This window comes from Geospiza fortis, unplaced genomic scaffold (assembly GCF_000277835.1).
Source record: "Geospiza fortis unplaced genomic scaffold, GeoFor_1.0 scaffold98, whole genome shotgun sequence".
NCBI classification, from domain to species: domain Eukaryota; kingdom Metazoa; phylum Chordata; class Aves; order Passeriformes; family Thraupidae; genus Geospiza; species Geospiza fortis.
Genome location: NW_005054306.1, coordinates 3,488,342 through 3,509,928, shown reverse-complemented (window position 1 = coordinate 3,509,928; position 21,587 = coordinate 3,488,342). Strand labels below are relative to the sequence as shown.

Here is a 21,587-nt window from a genome sequence, read left to right as displayed (position 1 = left end):
GGCAGCAGCTGGGACGGGGGGGAGACCGCTCCCAGGGGAGAGCCCTGCTCTTAACCCCTGTGTTCTCAGAGGCGTGTCCAATACCTCAGTGGCCAAACCAGATGCCAATATTCACATCTGAACATCATTGGCCTGACCACTCCATTCTCAGAAAACCTACTTCCGGTCAAACTACATCACTGTGGCAATAATGAAATACTGTTACTAGTAGACCAATTTAGAGAAATTTTGTCTCTCCAAGAAAAAGATGTTATAGCAGTACAATAAACACAATTTCCTTTTAATTTTTCCTTGCTAGTGTCCAGATCATGAGTTACGCCAAAGAATATCAGGACAAAGGATAAACCCTGATTCAGGGGTGATATATCGGAGGAGCCAGTGGGATCCTAAAGTTGCTGACAAGCGTAAGAAAGAGAAAGATCAGGATGAAGAAGAAGAAGAAGAAGAAGAGGAAGAAGAAGAAGAAGAAGAGCAGGATGAAGAAGAAGAAGGAGAAGAAGATGAGGTAAATATTGCTAATTTCTAAACAGTGCAAAATATTACATTGTACTTTAGACAAAGCAGAAAAAAATCTGATCTTCTAAAATATCACTGTACTATCTTATGAATTTATTTTGCTCAAAATTAATCTTAATTCAATTTCTGTCCTGCTTTAAGAGATGTGGGGTAACAGTTAAATAGTAGGTTTTAATGACAGCAAATATTGATCATTGTGTAGCTTAACCTGGGCTCAGTCTTTGACTCAAAATTCACTGATCTGTTTCTTGCCATAAGTTAGAAATGTATCAGGAGGAGAAGGATGGCTCTACACTGCCTTTTCCTTGATCTAGACAAATTAAAAGAATTCTTAATTTTTTGTAGCAACTTTTTACTAATATTTGCAGGACACTAACTTGTTTTCTGGTTTTGGTGTTACACTACTACAAATGGATTTTCCTTTTTTTTAGGAAGGTATTAGATTTGAATTCAGGTTAAATTTTTATAACTGGGACCAGAGACTTACCAACCCAAGTTCTAAGTACACTGCTCTCCATTCATAGAAATAACACTTCATCAGAATAGGATCATGGTCAGCAGTCACTGGACTAATACACATTGCAATACTCTCCAAAGCTACTTTTAAAAATTTTGAGTAAAGACAAAAATTATTTTAATACATTATTTCTGTGTCTTGAAATTTTGTTTTGCAGACTGGAAAAGGTCCACGTAAGAAAAAAGAACCTTTTCATCAACTAGTGCAGAGGCCTGAAGATTTTCTTGAAAATGCAGAGAAAAGAATTGGAATATACAAGGATATAATACGTCCTCATTTAGAAGTAAGATAAAGCAAAGTAATATCATTATGCATAACAAAAGATTTTTAAAATATCTTGCACTGTTTTCAGTGTTTTTTTAGTTTGAGATTTGTTGTATTGAGGTGGTCATGCTACAAGGTATCCCCAAATTCTGAAATTTATTCTGAAATCAGTGATACAAAGTTGTCATCTGTAGGTGTTGTTTTTACTCTGCAGTCAAGATAAAGTAATCAACTTTGACTTCTAAAAGTGAAACCATACCTGCCACCACAAATGCTTTCTAAATCTAGTAAGTGAAATATTTGAAGACTCCATTGTTTCATCACCATTACCAGAGTCCATTCCAGAATGCAATCCCATAAATAATCTGCATCCATTTTCTTCACTCCAATAGATTCCCTTTCTGACCCGCTTCATTGCCTGCAGATTTATATACACAGTAATTAGCCCATTAGTTTTTTTACCACTTATTTAATTTCTGAAGCTATGACAGTTTCTTTCCCTGTTGTGTTCAGGAAAGTGGAATTACTGTATGTTTTTTATTTTGTTTTGGTTTTTTTGTTGTTGTTTTTAATCTCTTAGTACAAGCAACTGCAAAATCTTCATGTTTGATGCCCACTTGACAATTACTGTTTATACCTTTGAATTTCCCTATGGATTAGGGAAATAGATAAAATTGTGTAAAAGTGGTGTAATGGTCTTAGCTAGAGTAACAAACTTTTTACTGCTGTGAAAGGGAAAACAAAAAATGTGGTATCTTTAATCATTACACATTAATCTCATGTGGATTTCTTATAAGTGAGCTAATGGAAAGTTGTTTAGATTAAATTACTTTATGATGTATACCACACTTCAATAGTTTCAACACATTCCACTAGTTGGTAGGGTTCACTTAGGGTTCACTAGCGATGAATACATGGGGGAAGATGCTTAGTGGTCCACTAACAGAAAGAACACAGGGTTTTATCAATTGGCCCAGGCAGTGTTTGAGATGATGAAATTGAAATTGAAACAAAAGGCTTATAAGGTGTGCAATTTGCACTGATAGGAAAATAGGTAGAACGAAATTTGGAGGACATACTTGGATGTCTTGATAAATTGTTGGGATTAAAATGACCTGAAATAAATGTGAAATGCTGCAGTGAGGAAGGAAACCTAATGAACAACTGCAACATGTGAAATAATTGGCTAAACCTCAGTACTTCAGACAATCTGCCATCTGTGGGGTTTTAGTTAGTCAAAACAAAGTCAGTAAATGAAATGCTGTTGTTTAAACTCAAATAATATGAATGTACCAGTAAGACTGTAAGACCATTGTATATAAGAGAAATAAAAGCTATTATCCTCTCTTTGGAGGAGTAGTAGAAATAATTAATTAGTTATTATCTATTTTGACCAAAGACAGAGCAGATGATTTAATTTACAGTACAGAAGACAGACTAGATGAAATGAGCTAGGAAATGAGCTCTGACCATAAATGTAGTGAAGAACTGAAACAGATTACCTGCAAAGGTGTAAAGTCACCTTCAATAGGACATTTTAAGCTTGAGGATAGACCATCATTTGTCAGGAATGGCGTGAGCGTTCTGAGTCCTCAGAGACAGGCATTAACAACCGACATGGGCTAGTTTTTTAGTCTAAGACATTATTTATAGTGTGAATATTTCAAACAAGAAAAGTAAAATATATGGTTCAAATTCTAAAGAATTGGGAGTCAGGACCAAAATTAAAACATTGGACTCATGACTGGCGTTTCTGAGAAATGTATTAATTGAGATTGTCTTCATTTTATAGCAAAGAATTAAGGTAGTTAGACAATTAAAAGTTGAATTCATACACAAAATGTTACTGTATCTTGATATTTTTTAGCTCTCTTGCACTTGAGCTAAGACATCTAAGCTATCTTCTGAAGCCGTTGTAACTCCTGTTCTGGAATTATCTCTGTATTTATCTGTCATCACATAAAAGTTAATCTCCAGAGGATTTTATAAACCATTAATACAATGAATCTTGATTTTGCTGAAGTGCCCAGGAGTCCAACCTTTGTATGTATAGGTAGAGAATGAGCCTCAGTATCATTATCTGGTTAACTATACCCAATTGACTGGCATGTTCTTTAACAGGGATTGTTGGCTTACCAGGATTGTCGATATCTTATTGAAGTGGATGGAAGTCAGGAACCAGATCATGTCTTGGAGGTAAGTAAACTATGCACCAGCTAAGTTAACCTCCACTAAAAAATAATTTCTGAATTCTGTGGATTATTTTCCTGATGGCAAAATTTTAAGTTGTGTTTAAAGGGCATTCATTTACTATTAGAAAACGTGACTTTTGAAATACTTACTTTCCTTCATCTATTGTAAGATTCATTGCTCTGCTCCCAGGCTTACATATATGTTGCATGAGAATATTTTCAGGCAGGCTACAAACTTTTGTATTACGTCCATCTGGTTTCAGTGCTTTTTCTGATCTGTATTAATGTAAATTATAATGAGAAATTAAAACGTTTTTGGTATGATATGTTTACAAAACTGGTTTATTTGATACTTGTGTCTAAAATATATTTTGCATAATGTAATATAATTTTTATTAATTTTGATATTGTTTTGCAATGTAATAGAAGACCCTTGATTCTTGTAAGAATTCTGCTGAGTGCTTGTGTCTAGAATTTTAGCTTGCAACAGTGCAACTTGGCCTTCCTGTTAAAAAACGTACAATGATAAATTTTGAAGATAAATAATCTTATTCTCTGCCTCATAACTAAAAGTTGCTTCAAATCAGAACCTAAAGTATGGGATTGAAAATTGAGTAGGAGATTGTTTTTGACAAGGTAGGAAGTAAACTTCTGCATTTTCTCCTCTGTTTGAAACAAATTGTATTATTAGAATTCTCTAAGTTAATTATTTCAGTGTATGCTTAACTCTACCAAGAATGGCCCTATGGGAAAAAAAAAGGCAGTCATTTTGCAACATTAGAACATACAAATGGATCACAAATGAGGAAATTGTGAATGTTGCTACACAAAATTTACATTAAATGCAATCAAGTTATGATTCCAACCATTTTACCTACAAGTAAGGCAAAGGCCTATAATAAAACTAGCCCAAATGTGACAGAATTTGTTTTTTCATTTCAGAAATATTTGCATTCAATCAATATTACATTCAGGAAACTATTCAAATAAACTTAAATATCATCTGATTCTCATTGGTATACATTTGGTTTAAATAGTTTTCAAAATAAACTACCCAAAGTTGTATTGCTTCTGAGTGTACCTGATCTGTGCCCAAAGAGATTTGCCTCTTTTTCGAGTTGGAGCTCCTCTGAGTACTTGCCCTGCCTTGGGGGAACCTTCACAGTCTTGTCCTTTAGTAGGCTTGGGATTCACAGCTTAATGAGGAGACAGAAAAGTTGTGATTTGGCCTTTTGCACTGCCTGTATCTACCAAATAGTGTCTTAAAACTCAGCTCAATAACTAGCACGAGTCTGAGTTAAAAACTGGGCCTTGGTTTTTACGTAGCCATTATATAAATAATAAGTTACAATTTTAAATAGATTTTAGGGGCCCTTCTGAAGACAAAAGCACTTCTGATTTATCATTGTTGCTGCTAGAAGTGAAGGGATGGGACTGTTTTCAAGCTAAGAACAATTTATTGCTCAGATAAATATCGATTTTAGAGGAGCAAGCATTTGGCCATAGCTCGAGAGTAGTCACAAGTTTATTTGTTATAAGGCAATATATAATTTATAAACCAATAGACAGTTGCCACAGGATTTATTTTGCTTTTCTAACCTATCACCTTCACTTACTTCTGCTGCGCTGCTGATACTTGTATCCAATGGACTTCTAACTCACAGGCACACATATTATATATGTGTGCTTCTATTATAACTTCTAAACTCTTAGCTTACTCTGTACAACCACACCCTTACATTATAAACCCTTCACCATCTTTTCAGTACAGTTTCTCACTTACTTAAGGCATATTCTCACCTACAACTATAGAAATACAAGTTTATTATTTTTCTGCTTAATATCTGTGTATTGTATTTTTACACCAATCTTATCTTCTTCTAAGGCTGCAGATCAAATCCTTCAGTGTCTGTGGAAGTTTCTGTTTTTCCGATTCCCACACTGATTGGTACTAAATCAAGACTTATTTTCTTTCCAGACAGTGGTAGGCCGACTTGAGTCTATGGAAGTTCAAAATGCAGCTCCTGTAATCAGACTCCAAAGTGAAGAAGAAGAAACACTAGAGGGAAAGCAGAGCGTAAGTGTGCTTTTCTAAAGCGTGACTCACTGTAATAACTAGAATTACTTTTCTGCTCTAAGCTTATATTACAGCATCTTTGTTTCACAACAACCAGCTTGTTTTACGATGCAGTAAGAGCATTCTGTAAGCATTGGCCTTTCAGAAATGAGAATTCAAAGTCATTCTGGGACTGAAGTCCACCTAAAAAGTATGAAAATAAAAAAACCCTGTGATTCCCAAAAAACCACGTAATAATTATAATAAAACTTTGAACAGAATGTTTGTTTTATTAATAGAGGAAAAATTAATTCCTTCCAAGGAAATAAAGAAACTTTAGCCAGAGGATAACAATCTCAGCAACTGACTCTTAGCTCAGAGTACTCTTTTCATGAATAAGAATCAACACGCTAATCCAAATATAGCAACATTCTCCCTAACTGAGATTACATTTGTTCTATTTTCCTGTAATTAATTAGAAACATGACAAGTTACTGCTGAATTTTGCTGAATCATGGCAATTATAATTTGTGTCCCTTCCAAATAAACCTGAAAGCCAGAAGTTTAACCTACATTTAGTTCAATCATCTTTCCTATTTCTGAAACAAAACTTTGAATATATGAATGGAAGTGTAATGGGGAGACCCCACATTTTCAGAGAAATACCCCTCCCTTCACTTTTCTGTTTTCTCAGTTCTTAACAAATTCACAAGTGAAAGACTTTCTGTGTCAGAAGTCATCAATATTTATTATTTAGTTAGTTTGTGTGTTTTAACTTGTGTGTAAGCTTTGAGTAACCACAGTATTCAGGGCAAAGAGTTCTTCATCGTGAGTGAACATTATGCACAGAATTGCTTCCCTTTGTGTTGAACCTGCAGCCTTTTAGCTCAGTGTCCTCCAGTATGCAGAAGTCAGTGAATAGTTTGGTTTTCTACATCTGCCCTCTAATAACTCATGAGTTCAGATTTCTATCCTGCTCTTACGTAGCTATACTGAAGAATTCCAGTCTGTATAATTTTATTCTTTCTTACACAAAAAGCTTGTTGTGGGATTGATCAATTATATTACCTTTTTATGAAACTTATCCAATTTTGCTATGTCCTTTCTGAGATTAGGGCAGCGGGAGACACATTGCAGTAAAGAGAAGGGCAATATTTAAACAATTTAAACACAAACGTTTATCATCTATTCTCTTTGTGCCCAACATTCCTAACATTCACGTTGGTTTCCTGATTGCTCTTGGGCATTGAAAAAATGCTTTCACAGAGGGATATATTTCTGAGTAGTGACAGTCAGTGAAAATCCATAGCTTTCTGTGTAAAAGTGATATTTTAATGCCTTCCTTTGTTGGTTCTTAAAGTTCTTCTGCAGCTCCTCATAGCTAGCACTTGTCCATACTATTCTGAATTTAGAGTCACCATGACTTTAGGATTCACTCACTATTCACATTCTATAAAAAGGCTATTAAACTTATTCCTATCATATTATATTTCTGCATGGCTAAAATAGATATTTTAATCTTGCTATTCCCTGACACAGATAATGGTCCTTTTTTCAAACCCTTTAGAAGAAATCGTAGCCATTTTCTTTTTAAGTTTGCTTATTTTCCATCAAAAGGTTTCAAAAAAGTCTAATAAAAAGGCATATGTAACTTCAGGCAAAAATTACACTTGCATTTATTGCTATTTTAATGAACAGGATGAACTTCTCCGGGCTCTGTCGTCTTACAAGCTGATAGCACCCAGATACCGATGGCGTAGGAGCAGGTGGGGACAAGTGTGTCCCGTGGCTCTAAAGGAAGGGGACATTGTAATGGGAAACCCAGAATTTGCTGTCAGGTTAGTGGAATTTGACACTCTTAATTTTCGTATCTATTTTATTAGATGTCTATATCTACTACCTTCTCTTCTGTTTTAAGTTTTCTAGGTAAAATGTACGTACTGTCATGCCAAGAGGCATTGAACAAATTTGTGTTGAATCCACGTCCTTACCTCTTACCTCCAATGCCAGTTCCTCCTTGTAAAGTGTTCGTATTTGGTCCTCCATTCTCTGGAAGAACAACTATTTGTAATGAAATTGCACACAATTATAAAGGAAAGGTAGGTTCATAAATGTCTTAGGTAGCAGGGTATCAGCTGGGCTTGGCAATCAGTTAAGCACGTTCTTGTCTTGTTATTAACATTCACATTACAGAGGATTACAGAGGAAACATAGGATTTTAGTGAAATTCGTTTTTTTTATAAAAGTAGCTACAGGTCAAGAATATTTTTATATGCCCTCTTACGTTGCAGTTGTCTTAGTATTAGGATACTGTAAATAACTTTTGTATCTAAGATAATTAAATATAAATGCAAATTGAAAATAATTTCTTTTTCAAAAAAACCCCAACCCTGCACTTGAATTGCATGTAATTTTTTCTGAAATCTGCAGAGCTTTTCTAAAATCGTTTTATTCTATAAACGTTGGATCAGATGCTATATTTGTCTTCTGTGATATTTGTATTTTTTCAAATGATTTCACTAGGTCCTTGATATGGACATACTCATTCAACAATATAAAGAATCAAGAGAAAAAAAAAGTGAGGAATTGCGAAAGGATGCAGTAGAAAAGGCTATAGCAGCAGTGAAAAATAGATTGGAATCAGAAGAACAATCAGAAGAATCAGGTGAATAAGCTGTTCTGTGGTCTTTGAAGCTATCTTATTTGCTTTACGTTATTTAACTGAAGGAGTTGTTGTCACTTTCACTTGAAAAAGTTGCAGAAGTTGTTATGATTGCTGGGCATTAAATATGAACTAAAAGAACATGCAGTGAAGGGAATAACTTAGTAAAATTCGGTGGTTTTTATGTATAGATATATATTAAAATCCTTTGAATTTGAGGGCCATGTCAAAAAGAGTTTTCTGAACTCTGAGCTGAAAGAAGAAATTGGTTCTGACTGACGCTGGTTGAAAACATTCAATTTTAATGACTTTCTGACAAGTTAAATCTCTGCAAAAATGAAATTCTCATCCAGAAAGCAGCTTATCAGCTGGACTAATGTGAATCCACAATATACAGATTTTTCACTTTGGAGCAGCCTTCCAATTATGCTGCCACAGATGGCACGTTCATAAGTCACTCCAGCTCTGGTCACATTTAGACTCTTAAGCTGCCTAGTTTTCTGCAGTTTGGCAAATTCAATAAATATATTGCAAAGGTGAAATTGATATGTTATTTTAGTATCTTTTAAGCAAAGTTTGTATTTTTTCCAAGGAAGTTCAGTGGAGACTTTTCAAAATTATTTCTTTTGAGATGAAAATACTCCATTGAATTAGAATTGCCTTTTTATGGTTAGCTCCAGTTAGGGTTCCAATGGACAATGGGGCCATTTTGCCTTATTCATCTAAGCAAGGAATTGTGTTTGACTTTTACATGGGTAGATACATCTAACAAGAGGTTGGTGTATTCATCTAGTGCTGCAAAACTGGTGCTGACAGTGATAAAAAATCATTGGCATTGCTGTAAGAATAATGATGAGCTGTGACACTAAAATTGAAACAGTTAAACAGTGTTGCATTCTAGATTCCTGACTATGTAAATACTTTTGAGGACAGGGATGTTATTCCTGACAATGTAAATACTTTTGAGGACAGGGATGTTAATCCTATTAGAATTAATGAGAAATTAATCCTAATTAAAAATTTTATTGCAAAACTGAAGTACAAACAGAGGATGTATTTTCCCTTGCATATCTTTTTGTAGCATAAGATTGTTTCAGAATTTTTTAAGAGATAAGGAGATATTTGGGTTTGGGCTGCATTTTTTTGCAGAATGGAAATTGTTGTATTGCACTTAAAGGAAATTACTAAGATGCTGCTCGTTTTGTAGGCACCTTGTAACTTGGCAAAAATAAGCTGATAAATGTGTACATTTGTGCATGTAAAAAGTATCAATACAATCATTGAAAAATCTTGACATAAATACAGAAACTAAATAAGGCATTTTTTCCAAATTACACTCATGGTAGATACTTCACTTGGGTAAAACAGTTCTTCACCAAATTTTATCAAATTAATTGCAAGTTAACTGTGAGTATTCCTTATAAAGCTTTAAAATAATTATAGTTGTTGTGCCAGCAATTAATAAGAAAATGTGGAAAAATATTAATGTTTTGCGCATCATAGGGAATGCAGGCTACTTTATTGTTTAAAATACACTGCCTTGATCTAAAAATTGTTTTGATTGAAAAACTAGTTTGGTAAACCTTTTGATTTAGGAACCAAAGGGAAATCAAATAAATGGAAATTCTAGTGTGCTCTAAATGCCTGATTATTCTGGTACAGAAATGTCATTCTGTTTATATTGAAACAATATTTAGCTTAGAGATGGAAAATACTGTACAGTTAAAAATGTTGTGGTTTTGATACTGAGAGAGCAAACCAAGATCTTAGTTTATGAGCCACACTCTACATCTGCATTCAGAACTGGTGTTTGTTTCTTTCTCAGAGCAATTGTGTATTGCTTAAAAATGTATGCTGTGCTGAAGTTATGATATAATGCTTTATTTAAGTCCTGATTTCAAATTTCTCTGTGAAGTTCATTTAAAAAATCTATGGTGTTAGGAATACCAGAGATAACTGCTGACCACCCAGAAGTTCAAGCCATGGTAGAAGGAGCCATGAAAAGTGTGTCATTCTCTGAAGATACAATGTTATCTCAAATGTACGCTGAAGCACTGGAGGAAGCTGTTGCAGGGGTGAGACTGCAAGTAGTATGTAGCAAAGTACTTTTTTCCCAAGAGGAACTTCTAACAGTTTATGCATTATCCATATATGTTCTTAGTTTTCCCATTTGAGAGATCAGTTTCATTTATATCACATAGCCCAAAAGCTTACATAGGATTGAGGAGACACTGAGGAAGATAATGAAAGACAAATCTAATGAGGACTCTTTTATTGTCCTTTATATATAGTAAAAATATGTGTGTGCATGTGTATATATATTCACACGCTCATAGAGAAATTATTTCTGTCTTTCAAATTACCTGAGCTACAAATTGTTAACGGCTGGGAGAATTATCTGACAGATCATTGTCTGCTTGCTCTGTTCTTATATTTGTAGTAACTATTAAAGAACTGAACACCAGATGTAAGAGTTTGAAAAGAATTGTTTATGAAGATCTATACAAGAATCTTTAAATGTTTTGAATTTGTTCAATGGTATGTAACTATTGAAACTGGAGTGTAAAGTCTTTATAGGCAAGCTTAAAAAATCACTATTACAATCTCTTCTTGTTTAAAATGTTTTTCATTTCATTCAGACATACAAAGTTATAAATGTCTTACTTTTTATTGACCTGAAATGACAATAAGGAAAAATCATAGCATTTACAAAGTAATTTTGTATTGTGCTGTCTTTTTTGTGCAGCTCATTTAAGTCTTTTTATATTCCTGAATGTGACATTTTCTAACAGCTTATGAAGACTAACAAAGACAGGTTTCCTGGTGCTTCAGAAAGAGGAGGGTGGGTAGTGGATAACTACCCTCTGTCAGAAGACCGCTGGTCAGCCTTATTAGAGAAAGGACTTCTACCTGACACTATTGTCTGTCTGCAGGATACACAAAAAGATGGTTAGTAAATGCACCCTAATGCAACTTTATACTTTCTTTCTTTTTTTCTGTGTTAATATCTGTATATAAAACATGCTTGTGAGAAAAACTAGTAGTTATGTCCCATTTATAAAGCTTCAGGGTCTGGAGAATGAATCATCCAGTGAATCAACAAGAGTACCACAATTTCTTACAATTTGGAGTTAGGGAATTACACAGAATTTAAACCAGGAATACTTTGCTATAACAGCAAAGAAGATTTCTCCTGTTTTAAATCAGTTTTCATTTTTCTCCTATTTACAACCAGCAGGAAATACCAGTAGACTCTTGTAGCATCAGATTTTTCTATTCTTGGCTGGCTGGCCACCATCTTGCAATGTGGCTCTTGGTCAAATTTCTCTGCCTTGGTTTGCCCATTTGCAAAATCAGGTTAGAGGTACAAAATTTCTCAGCTTGAGAGAAGAGGCAAGGGGGGAAATACTTGTATGCAGGGGTACCCTGTTCTCCATTCTGGGATCAAAAATAAACCCCAGTAACTTCCTACCCAGACAGATACAGTGGCTTCGTATCCATGGATTCAGAGTAAGGGATTTTTACTTTATTATTTCCAGCCAAAAGGAAGATTGGCACCAAACATCAATAACTGAACACATTCATGTACTGTTAAGAGTTTGTCAAGTTGTGTCTTCATAGATCATATTTGCTTGATTCATACCACACCGCAAGTTTAATTGATCATTGGCAATGTTTGATCATTACCTGTTCAACCCAGTCCATTATCAAAAAATCTTTCAGTGGCAGAAACTTCCATTGAAGAAAGGCATGATGGGTCTATTCACATATAGTTCAAGACAACTCATTAAGTGCCCAGCACTGGAATCAGTCCAGAGATCTTCAAACCCTTGTCCCTGAATATAAAAATCAACCAGAGAAAAACAAGGTTACACAGTTTACTCAGAACAGATTTCTTATTTTAAAAACCCCAAATTTTCAGAAGTATGTCAACTGATCAGCAAATCATCCTCACAACTCAGGAATAGTACCTAAACAACTTAGTCACACAGCTTTGTGAAATTTTGTAACTAAAAGTGTTTCAGAGTGGCCTGAGAACATACAGAGACTAAATACTGGCTGAACAATTTCTATGAGAAAGCTCTAGATCCAGTGTTTGTCAGAAAACTGTATTTGCAGAAGCACTCATTCAAGACTTCATCTCAGACATTTTTGGAAAGAACCTAGAGGCAAATTGCTTCTCCATGCCTCATCTTTGCTTCCCAGCCATTCCAAGCTTATTGAAATGTTCATGAACCTTGTTTCTGGGACATAGTGCATTGTCGTTTCATACAACCACAAAAAGCATGTCCTTCCTATAGTTGGCATATGGTAATGAAATGTCAATACTGTGTGCTAAATAATAAACATCAGGAGTCTATCTCTAGCCTGAGCTGCAGGGAGAGCAGTGAGGTGGGAGAGATGCTTTCAGAATTATATTAAATTTCTCTTCACTTCTCAGAATTTAACAAATTAGTGAATTAGTTGGATAGGAGAAAAGGTTGTCTCTTTTCTGGTCAGTAACTACTCCTTTTTTAAAAAATATATTTTCTTCTTTATTTTTTGTTTTCTGAAGGGAAGAATTTGGGAATTCATAGCAGAGGCTTTCAAATTAAGGCCTCTCTAGAGCCTGCCTATTATGTGCTTCCTTCCTGCTATATACACCTCTGCCATTTCCACTAGTTCTCAAAACCTCGCTCTGAATTACTTGCTCTAATATGAATAACCTATTTTATACTCTTGGTAGTATAAAAATTTGGCTGAAAATGTAGCTTTTTGCTTATGGATACATTTCCTTGAATTTAGCTATTTTGTTTCACTTTATTCTTTTTATTTGCACAATTGTGTTGACTCTTTACTTGATTCCCACTTGTTTCTGTCATTTGAATAATTATGTAGTTGTGAAGTTTACATTTTCACAGCATTTGAGTCATTATTTTGTAATCTGTTCACTGACCTAGTCTAAACTGTCATAAGTCCACTGATGAAAACAGGTTTCAGCACACAAACATATATAAATCTTTGTCAAAGTAAATAAACCTATTTGTCTTATATAAATCTATTTGTCAAAGTAAATAAATCAGTGGAGTTCCTAGTAGGAACAGCATACTCTTATTTCTGCTAAACAGCTGCAGTAATAGAGGTATGCACATTATTTATATTTTTATTTTAATGTTTTTCATTTGTTTCTTCATAGCATTCTTTGTACACTTGCAAATAAAATAAATGGCAGAGTAACACATGATATATGAAAGTATAAGATGAATCATTTCAGTTTTGTCTCCTTTTATAGCCTTCATAACCTTCCAATATTCCAGATTCAGTTTTTTAGGTGCTTTAAATTGAAAAAAGCTCTAAAATTGTATAAATCAACAGCGTCATAACATTTCAGTGGTATATACACTTTTTGTTGACTTTAAAAGAAATCTGTCAACAATTTATTAATTGATATTCCTAAGAGAATGACTTTAGTTTTATACAGATGCATTAAAGTCATTACTGTCATGCAATTGTGCTGCAGGAGCCTGTATACTGCGCAGAGCATACCTAGCAAGTAGGAATGAAAATAATTCTAAGAGTTTGGAAAGACCAACACATGAAGCATTAGAAAAGAAAGAAGATGATGCAAGGTAAAATATTCCAAATATCTGAATGTATAAAATGAGCACAAGAAAATTCTAGCCTCACTTTGTGTTAAAGATATCAGTGCATTTATCACACAAATTAAGTAAAGCAGTACACTAAGACTAGTTATCATATACAGGAAATAATCCAATATCTGTTGTCTTTGAGGAATATTTCATTTATATCAATACATATGGTGACAGTAAAATCTCTTTTTAAATGCTTTTTCATTAGCCTTTCATTAGTCCAACCTTTTAATGCAATGAGACAAGAAAATTTTAGATAATAAAATACATATGATTTTTATTTTTTACAACCAAAATTATATTTCCACATCTTTACATTTAATATATCTGCAACTTGCTTTAGTAATATTTGTAATGGTCTTAAGATAAATAAACTTTTCTTTACAGCGGAGAAATGGAAGAAACACTGACATCAGAGAAAGATCAGTCTCCAGCTGCTGCTGAGGAGAAAGGTATGTATCATTTGACTTCTGATCTAATTATATGTTTCAATCACTTAGTGGTTTGATTTTCCAGTTTTGATTTCCTTTTTTACATTCAGCATCTAGAAAAATGACTTTTTGTTACTCTCTTCACTGGTACTCTCTTCACACATTTCTTTCTCTATTCTGTAACATCCATGAGGAACATCATTCCTCATGGATGTTACAGAATAGACATGGTTTCCATTAAATCAGCCAGCACTGTTGCAGTTTTCAATAAATCCAAACAATGGGATTCTATCTCCTCTAGTAACTTTTCTAAGTGGGTTATTGACTTGAAACTTGAAACTACTCATCAAAAGATCTGTAGCTTTTTAAAAGTTACAAAGCATTGCTGGAACTTAGTCAATAGTTAATGAGAAAATCACAGCATTGTCTGATTTTCTGGTCTTCCTTCAGTAAGCTCAACCTGAAGTAATTAAAAGGGAATGGAAATCAGTTCATCAGTGTCTTTCTTAACATGCATTGGGAATTGCTCAATCTGATAGCAACACACATTATGAATTGAATCCAGAAGCAGAGGTGAGGCTGTAGCAGCTCTGTGGCCCCAGGACCATGCAATGAGTCTGAGCATGTATTCCCATTTCCCTGTCATCCTCTTACTCTATTATCCATGCTAGTGGATCCAATCCACTTTGATCCTTCCTTCTCCTTGCCTTCTCAGAAAAGCTTCCTGATATTATAAATCTCCCACAATCCCAAACTGCTTTTCCCTAGGCATCCCCAAATGAATCTCATGCCCTGTAGGCAGTAATGCACGTCAGCCAGAGAGCTTCTCAGGGTGACCCATCTCAGTAGATTTCACACCCAGACAATGCCTTCATCATCATCATATAATGGCCCTGAGGGGTGTCAAGTTGCGGTTGTATTTGTTGTGATTAAGTTTTGGAGGTTCACCTATCTGTCATTGTTTCTCCCCTCCTTTGTGCTTGTGGACATTGGTCTTTAACAACATAACACCATAAAAACTAATGGAATTCTGTGTATTACAAGAGGTTGACCCTCTGGTAACAACCTAAATAAAACATTTTGGATAAAGATGTTCTTACTTTATTGCTTTCTATATTGACAGAATCACTTTTTTTTTTTTTTTTTTTGTTTCCTGTAAAGATCCTACTTTATATCAGAATTGTGTTTTACTTAGTTTCCAGCAGAGAAAATATAATTATCCTGGGCAGAAGTGAATAATCTGTAAGGAGTGAGATTTTGGCAGCAGACCAGCTGTCACAAATAGGCTGGATTTTTACACCTCAGATTGTGTCAGTTGGATTGAGACTTAGAGTTAGCTCCAGTTAGTTGTGATATTATGGTCTCTTTGAGCTAGGTCTTAGGAGCTCTCGGAAACCTATATCACACTTGAGATGGCTCAGCTGCCTCAGATGGCATAAAATTAACAGGATGGCTTCTGTGGCAGTGTTGGAAACAGAAAAGTTTTAATAAAAGGCAAAATAACAAAGTTCTTTACAGAAAAAACCTGAGTTAGAGGTACACCTAACAAAAGCAATTAGTTCCTTTGTTCTCTTCTTTTTCTAGTAAATTACTTAGGCAGGACTTTTTAGCTTCTATCCAATTAGCTATCCTTAAGTTTGAAGTAAAGTCCCCAAAGCCCTATGAGGTGTCTTTTTGCCTAATTGAGAAGAGAACTTCTAGGCTTTTTTTCTTTTTAAAGAGACAAAAGATAATTTAGTCACTATGTCAACAAAGGGCACATTCCCACATAGTTTCAATGGTTTGAACCTCAATAGTCCAAAAAGCTGCAGAGTTTTACTTCCCTCTTAGCCTTCTAATCACTGCCTAGCTTCTTAGAAGAATGTTTCTGTCTGATTTGGATCAGCTGTCACAATGAATTACTATGCATAAATATCTGTCTCTATATTAAGAACTAGACTGGGGACTTTGGAGTATTTTCTTTCTTTACTATACAGTCTCAAGATTTCCCATTCATAACCTGAATTATCACCCAAGGCTTGCAGAGGAATTCCCACTTTCATTTTTTCTCATCAAGAATCTAGACTGCTATTGCCATTTTTCTTTCAAACACAACATACTGGTTTCTATACAAAATTACTATGGCCCTGCTTAATTCTGTATTACCAGTATGTCTCACATACGTTCTCTTTCCTGATCTAGTCTGGCATTTATTTTACATATATATTTAACAAGGCCTAAGTTGTAAAGGTAGTATAAGATAGACTGAATAAGATAGCATACTTTTAAATTTTAATGAAGTAACATTTCACCTACTCTGTGAAAAAAAATACTGTAGCTTTCTAGGGTTCTTTAAATTGCATTAAGCTTTTTAAAAATCCACATTCTAACTTTTTATAGTTTTAATAAAACACATAGCTTTTCTCCAAAGTGAATAAATCCTATAGTATTAAATATAAGGGCTTCTACAAAGATACTATGTCATCCTCATCTCAAATAACAAAGTTATTTCATAGTAGTTTGGAATATCTAGTTAACGTTGATCTGAGTACATCAAAACAACATTTAATGATTATAGAAGTAATAATGTCATGTGGTCTTAAGACATGTTAACTCCTTGTTCAGAGAAAATCATGTTTTCCTACACCTACATTTTATTTCAGTAATCAAACACTGACCAAAACACTTCAGTCATGCTGCTCTTAGCCTGACATAGTTTTATTTCACATGTAGTGCCATCAGCACATTGACTGCAACTTTTGTCCCATGTGACGTCTTTACAGCAATATAGATAAATGTTCACATGTTCCCAGTTTGTTGGGTTTTTATAGTACATAGCAGTTAGAATATAAAAAAGATAGCTAAGAAAAATACTCCAGAGCCCAAATCATACTCTTTCAGTCTCTCATATATGGCATCCTATGGGAATGGCTCAAAGCTGCATCAGGAGAGGCTTAGATTGGGCATCAGGAAGTGTTTCTTCACTGAGAAGGTGGTAAAACACCAGAACAGGATTTCTAGAGATGTGACTGGTGCCCCAAACCATTTAAGAAACATTTAGGAAATGCCACTAATAACATGCTTTAACTTTAGGTCAGCCCTGAATTGCTCAGTTGATGAGCACTAGATGATTGTAGATTCCTTCCAACTGAAACAGTTCAATTCTGTTCTATATAAATAGATGCACGTTTTAATAATCACAATTTTTATAATGTCAGTGGAATCTGGGATTGCTTCAGCACTGAACATATTCAAGTTTACAATATTTTCTGTGTTTAAAAGGAAAAAATGGTTCTAGTGATGAACAAGCTACTTACATGTCTTAATGAGAGCAAAAGTAACTGGAGAAGGAGACTTCATGTAAATCTTACAAATGTATTTAAGTGAGTTAAGAATCTAAGTTCAATGCTGAAATGTCTGCTAAAGATATAGAAATCAATTTATGTGGTAACACTTGTAATGTCTCACTGAAAATTATAGCCTCATATATTTTTTTCATGTCCTTTGACACAATTATTCTGAGGGGTTTTTTTCAGGAATTTCTTTATTTAAGCATTTTTGCAGAAGCTTTGCATGAGTATGACTGTATTTATACTAGGAGACAGCTATATCAATTCATGAGACTATATTTCAGCTGTTGTAGAGGAGTTCTCAACTTCAGGCAGATCTGTGGGTTCACTCCAATCTTCCTAAAGTAATACTTGGCATATTCTTTTCCTGCCACATTTCTGCCAGAGATTACTTCCTTTCTATAGCAAACTCAACTGGAGCACACATGCTTATGCCTCAGTAGCTCAGGCTGGTGTGTTTGTACAACTCCATTTTCACTGATGTCTCTTCTGTTGCTCTTGCTATTTGGGCAGAAGTTCTTGGCAAAAATAAATTGGCAGCTGGGCTCATAATTCCAGATGTCACCTCTCATGCTTGTGCTTTCACAGCCTTTAAGATCATTATTAGTTATATACTCTTTAATATTGAATCCCAGCTCTTTAATATTGATCACCTTTCTCATTACAGATGGCGAAGGGTTGAATCAATACCCTTCTCTTGGGCTTTTATTCTATTTTCTTGCTTTTTTTATTTTTATCATCATGTTAAATTCAGTAAGATATTTGAAACAACAACAGCAAAAAATAATTAAACCTGTTCATGTTAGTGCATTTCCTATTTAGTCTTTGAAGAGAAATACTTTTTGGAATCAATTATAATTATAACATTTACCAGGCAGACAATGTGTGCTCAGTCCTACAGCGTCTAAAGATATTTCTTTTGTTTTTCTTGACTGACTTGCATCCTGATTTGTGCCTTCCCCTGCCTTTAACTGGAGGCTTTTCAGAGAGAGTTTGGACAAGGACAGTTTATTAAACTGGAGATGAGAGATTGCAAATTACTTGTGCTGCAAACTTCAAAGCAAGCTCTAGTGGTATCACCTTCACAGTTTGTTCAGTGTTTGAGCAAAGCTGCATGATCTTCAAAGCCACCTTCTGCTGTCATTTATAAATCAGATGTGATAATTGCATTTTAATACCTGTAATCCCAGCATTTTAGGCAGAGAAATTTCAAAATTTGAAAACCAGAAAGGTTAAGAAGAGCTTCCTCAATTAAATCCCAAATATCTTCAGTTCTTAAATTTTTTTAGTCTCTCATTCAGATAAATAAAGACTAAGGAATATTGGTGGAGAACAACAATGTTTTGCAGAAGAAAAAAGAACAAAAGCCTATTATTAGAGCTATCAGTCTTTCTGGAAGCTCTTGTCAATTTCTGAACATGAAAAGAGAAAGGACATCTTCTTAATTTACTTCACTTAATGTCTGTCCATCTGTCCTCCTTGACCCTATCCAGTACCAGTCTTGTAAATGAAATAGAACCATAAGCTAATGAAAAGATATATGAAATCTTGTAACAGCTTTCTCTCCACACTTTGAAGGCAACTCATCTTTAGTGGAGATGGTCAGCTTTAGTTTTTAAAATATTCATTTTAGCTTTTATCTGCTAGAATTTTTAGAATATTTTAAAGAACAAACCAGAAATAAATCAAATAGAAACCATTTTATTTTAATAGAAAGTTGTTAAATATACATATTTTTATGCATTAAAAAGAATCAACTTTATCTGTAAACCAAAATTGTCTTTCCAATTAAAAAATCAGTACATACAATATAAGTTTGTCTGTTGAGCGCATTTCACTGTAACATGCTGAAGATTATTTGGTAGTGTATATTTATAATTAAGAAATGAAAAGTCTGTATAAACAAACTACAGTCGGTTTCAAAAAGACAACAGAAAATACATTCATAATGATATACAGATCAGTTCCAAGAAATGAAAAGTGTCACTGTTATGGTATATTTTGCCTTTCTGTTTATTTTGCTAGTTAAGCTCTAATGAAGAAGACATGCTGGCTTCTGGTGTGTCTGTGTCAGCTTTGGCAGTGTTTCAATGAGGAGAAAAGAAGAACTTTTTAATATTTTTTGATGTTGCATATGAACCAAGGAAAGAAAAAGTCATAGATACTAAGATATTAAAGGCTCTCTTTCCCCAGCAATTCACTTAGAGAATGTGGGGGCAGAAAGCCTTCAAGGATTGTTTGTCTCTATGGTAACGATGCTCAGTAAAAGCACAGAACATGCAGAGCAAAAGAATATGAGAAATTGGCGTATAGGCATTCCCTACAAAAGCCCAAGATTTAAGGCTGGGGAAGATTGTTTCCTATCGCCATTGTGATAAGAAAATTAAGAACAGTACTGTTAGGTAGAAGGCCACCTCCTTAGAGAGAAAGTTGTTTGCATTTTTATATAATTTATTTTCAAACCACTGCTGTTTTTTCAGATATTTTTCTTGACTATGTTTTTAATATTTCAAAAAATATCTTCTCACCGTAAATAACCTCGCCAAGCAGAGTTATTGTATTTATATCTAATGGCAAAGGTACAGCTGCCTTACTTGGTCCCTGGTGAGACAAACTAAATGTCAGGGAGACAACATTTTTGTCATAATAAGGTTCAAATACCTGAACCAAAACCAAATGAGGGTTGTCTGATTTTTGGTCTGTCTGTTTTCACTGGGAAGGTAAACTTTTTATCTTTTGTTACTTCTCCCCTCTTTCCAGGGGAAAGTTTCTCCAGTTCACTTAGACCTGGGTTATCTATTTAAGAGTTCTGAAAGTATGCAATAATAGCTGCTGGATATGTTTTCTTAAGCACCAAAACCTTCTGGATACTGGTATTCTGTTGGAATTATGTGTCTAAAGTAGCAAAACAAAGCTGGAACACATGCTGACCCATCCTTTGCTAATATATGGCCTGTTAGGAGAGGTAACATGAATTGTAAATGCATCTGAGATAAAGGTCATGGGAACTACTCTATTAAGTGGATTCATTGCCATGTTCAATATTCTGTCTCAGATGATGCCAAATGTTCATTTCAATCTCTTGTTCTGCTTGTATACTTCCAAAGTGTCATGACCTGCTGAAAACTGAGAGGTTTTTAAATGGCTGGACCATAAGATGATCTTTTGAAAGCCAGATCCAGGCAGCCCTCATCCCATCTTCCATGTGTTACTGCTGTGGATAGGGCTGTGGTTCACAGGGCAGCGCATGTGATTTCTGCAAGGTGACAGTGCCAGGGATAATATGTGCAAGCAGCAGTTAGTGTAACCCACTTATTAATGTATCCTTTCCTTCTTTTTTTAAAATATGTGTTCCTAAGGGACTCATCATTACATACTGCATTAGAGTTGCCCAAATGTAAGCAGGTTTTATCTGGCTAAATCTGTCTCTTTTGGAATATATCACTGCAGAATGCAATATAATTCATAGGACCATTTGCACAACATCTTTTAATGTACATAAAAAGGTATATTTATGTTACTATTTAGAATCATGGTAAGAGGCAAAAATGTCATTGCAGGGTATATATAATGGCATATATAGAATGAATGTCTAGTTTAGTAAAATGCAAATGTTTGTAAGCCTTTTCAAGGGAAAAAATTATTTCTAATTCAAGATCAAACTATTTGAAATCTGCCAGGTGTTTCTGTTTGCTGATATGCCATTTTGCACTTTGGTTTATGTTTAGACTAATAATCAAATAAGAGAGAGGTTAGCCACTAAGGTATCAGTCTAATAGTTGTGTTGTTCAAAACTAAAATAATGGGGGGGGAGATGTATTAAATAATGGTTGTTATAAAAGATCACAAAAATACTTGTCAAAATGCTTCTTTGCTAATAGTTTTGCAGTTTACCTTGGCTGTGCAACGGTATTGCTGGAGTAGGGGATGACAGCCCTGAGGGCTTACAAGGGGTGCCTGGCTCTGGGCAGGTGGGGGGAGCCCCAGGGG

The 21,587-nt window shown here is 34.6% G+C and overlaps 1 protein-coding gene across 1 annotated transcript in view; it reads left to right on the top strand.

Moving 5' to 3' along the window:
• AK9 (adenylate kinase 9) overlaps window positions 1-21,587 on the top strand; it is a 61,928-nt gene that overhangs the window by 11,837 nt on the left and 28,504 nt on the right. The window contains exons 7-17 of the mRNA XM_031066629.1: window positions 299-505; window positions 1,191-1,316; window positions 3,419-3,493; window positions 5,468-5,566; window positions 7,244-7,383; window positions 7,464-7,644; window positions 8,069-8,210; window positions 10,149-10,282; window positions 11,000-11,156; window positions 13,708-13,816; window positions 14,225-14,289. Coding sequence (XP_030922489.1) covers window positions 299-505; window positions 1,191-1,316; window positions 3,419-3,493; window positions 5,468-5,566; window positions 7,244-7,383; window positions 7,464-7,644; window positions 8,069-8,210; window positions 10,149-10,282; window positions 11,000-11,156; window positions 13,708-13,816; window positions 14,225-14,289 — 1,435 coding nt within the window. The remainder of the gene's footprint in view (window positions 1-298; window positions 506-1,190; window positions 1,317-3,418; window positions 3,494-5,467; window positions 5,567-7,243; window positions 7,384-7,463; window positions 7,645-8,068; window positions 8,211-10,148; window positions 10,283-10,999; window positions 11,157-13,707; window positions 13,817-14,224; window positions 14,290-21,587) is intronic.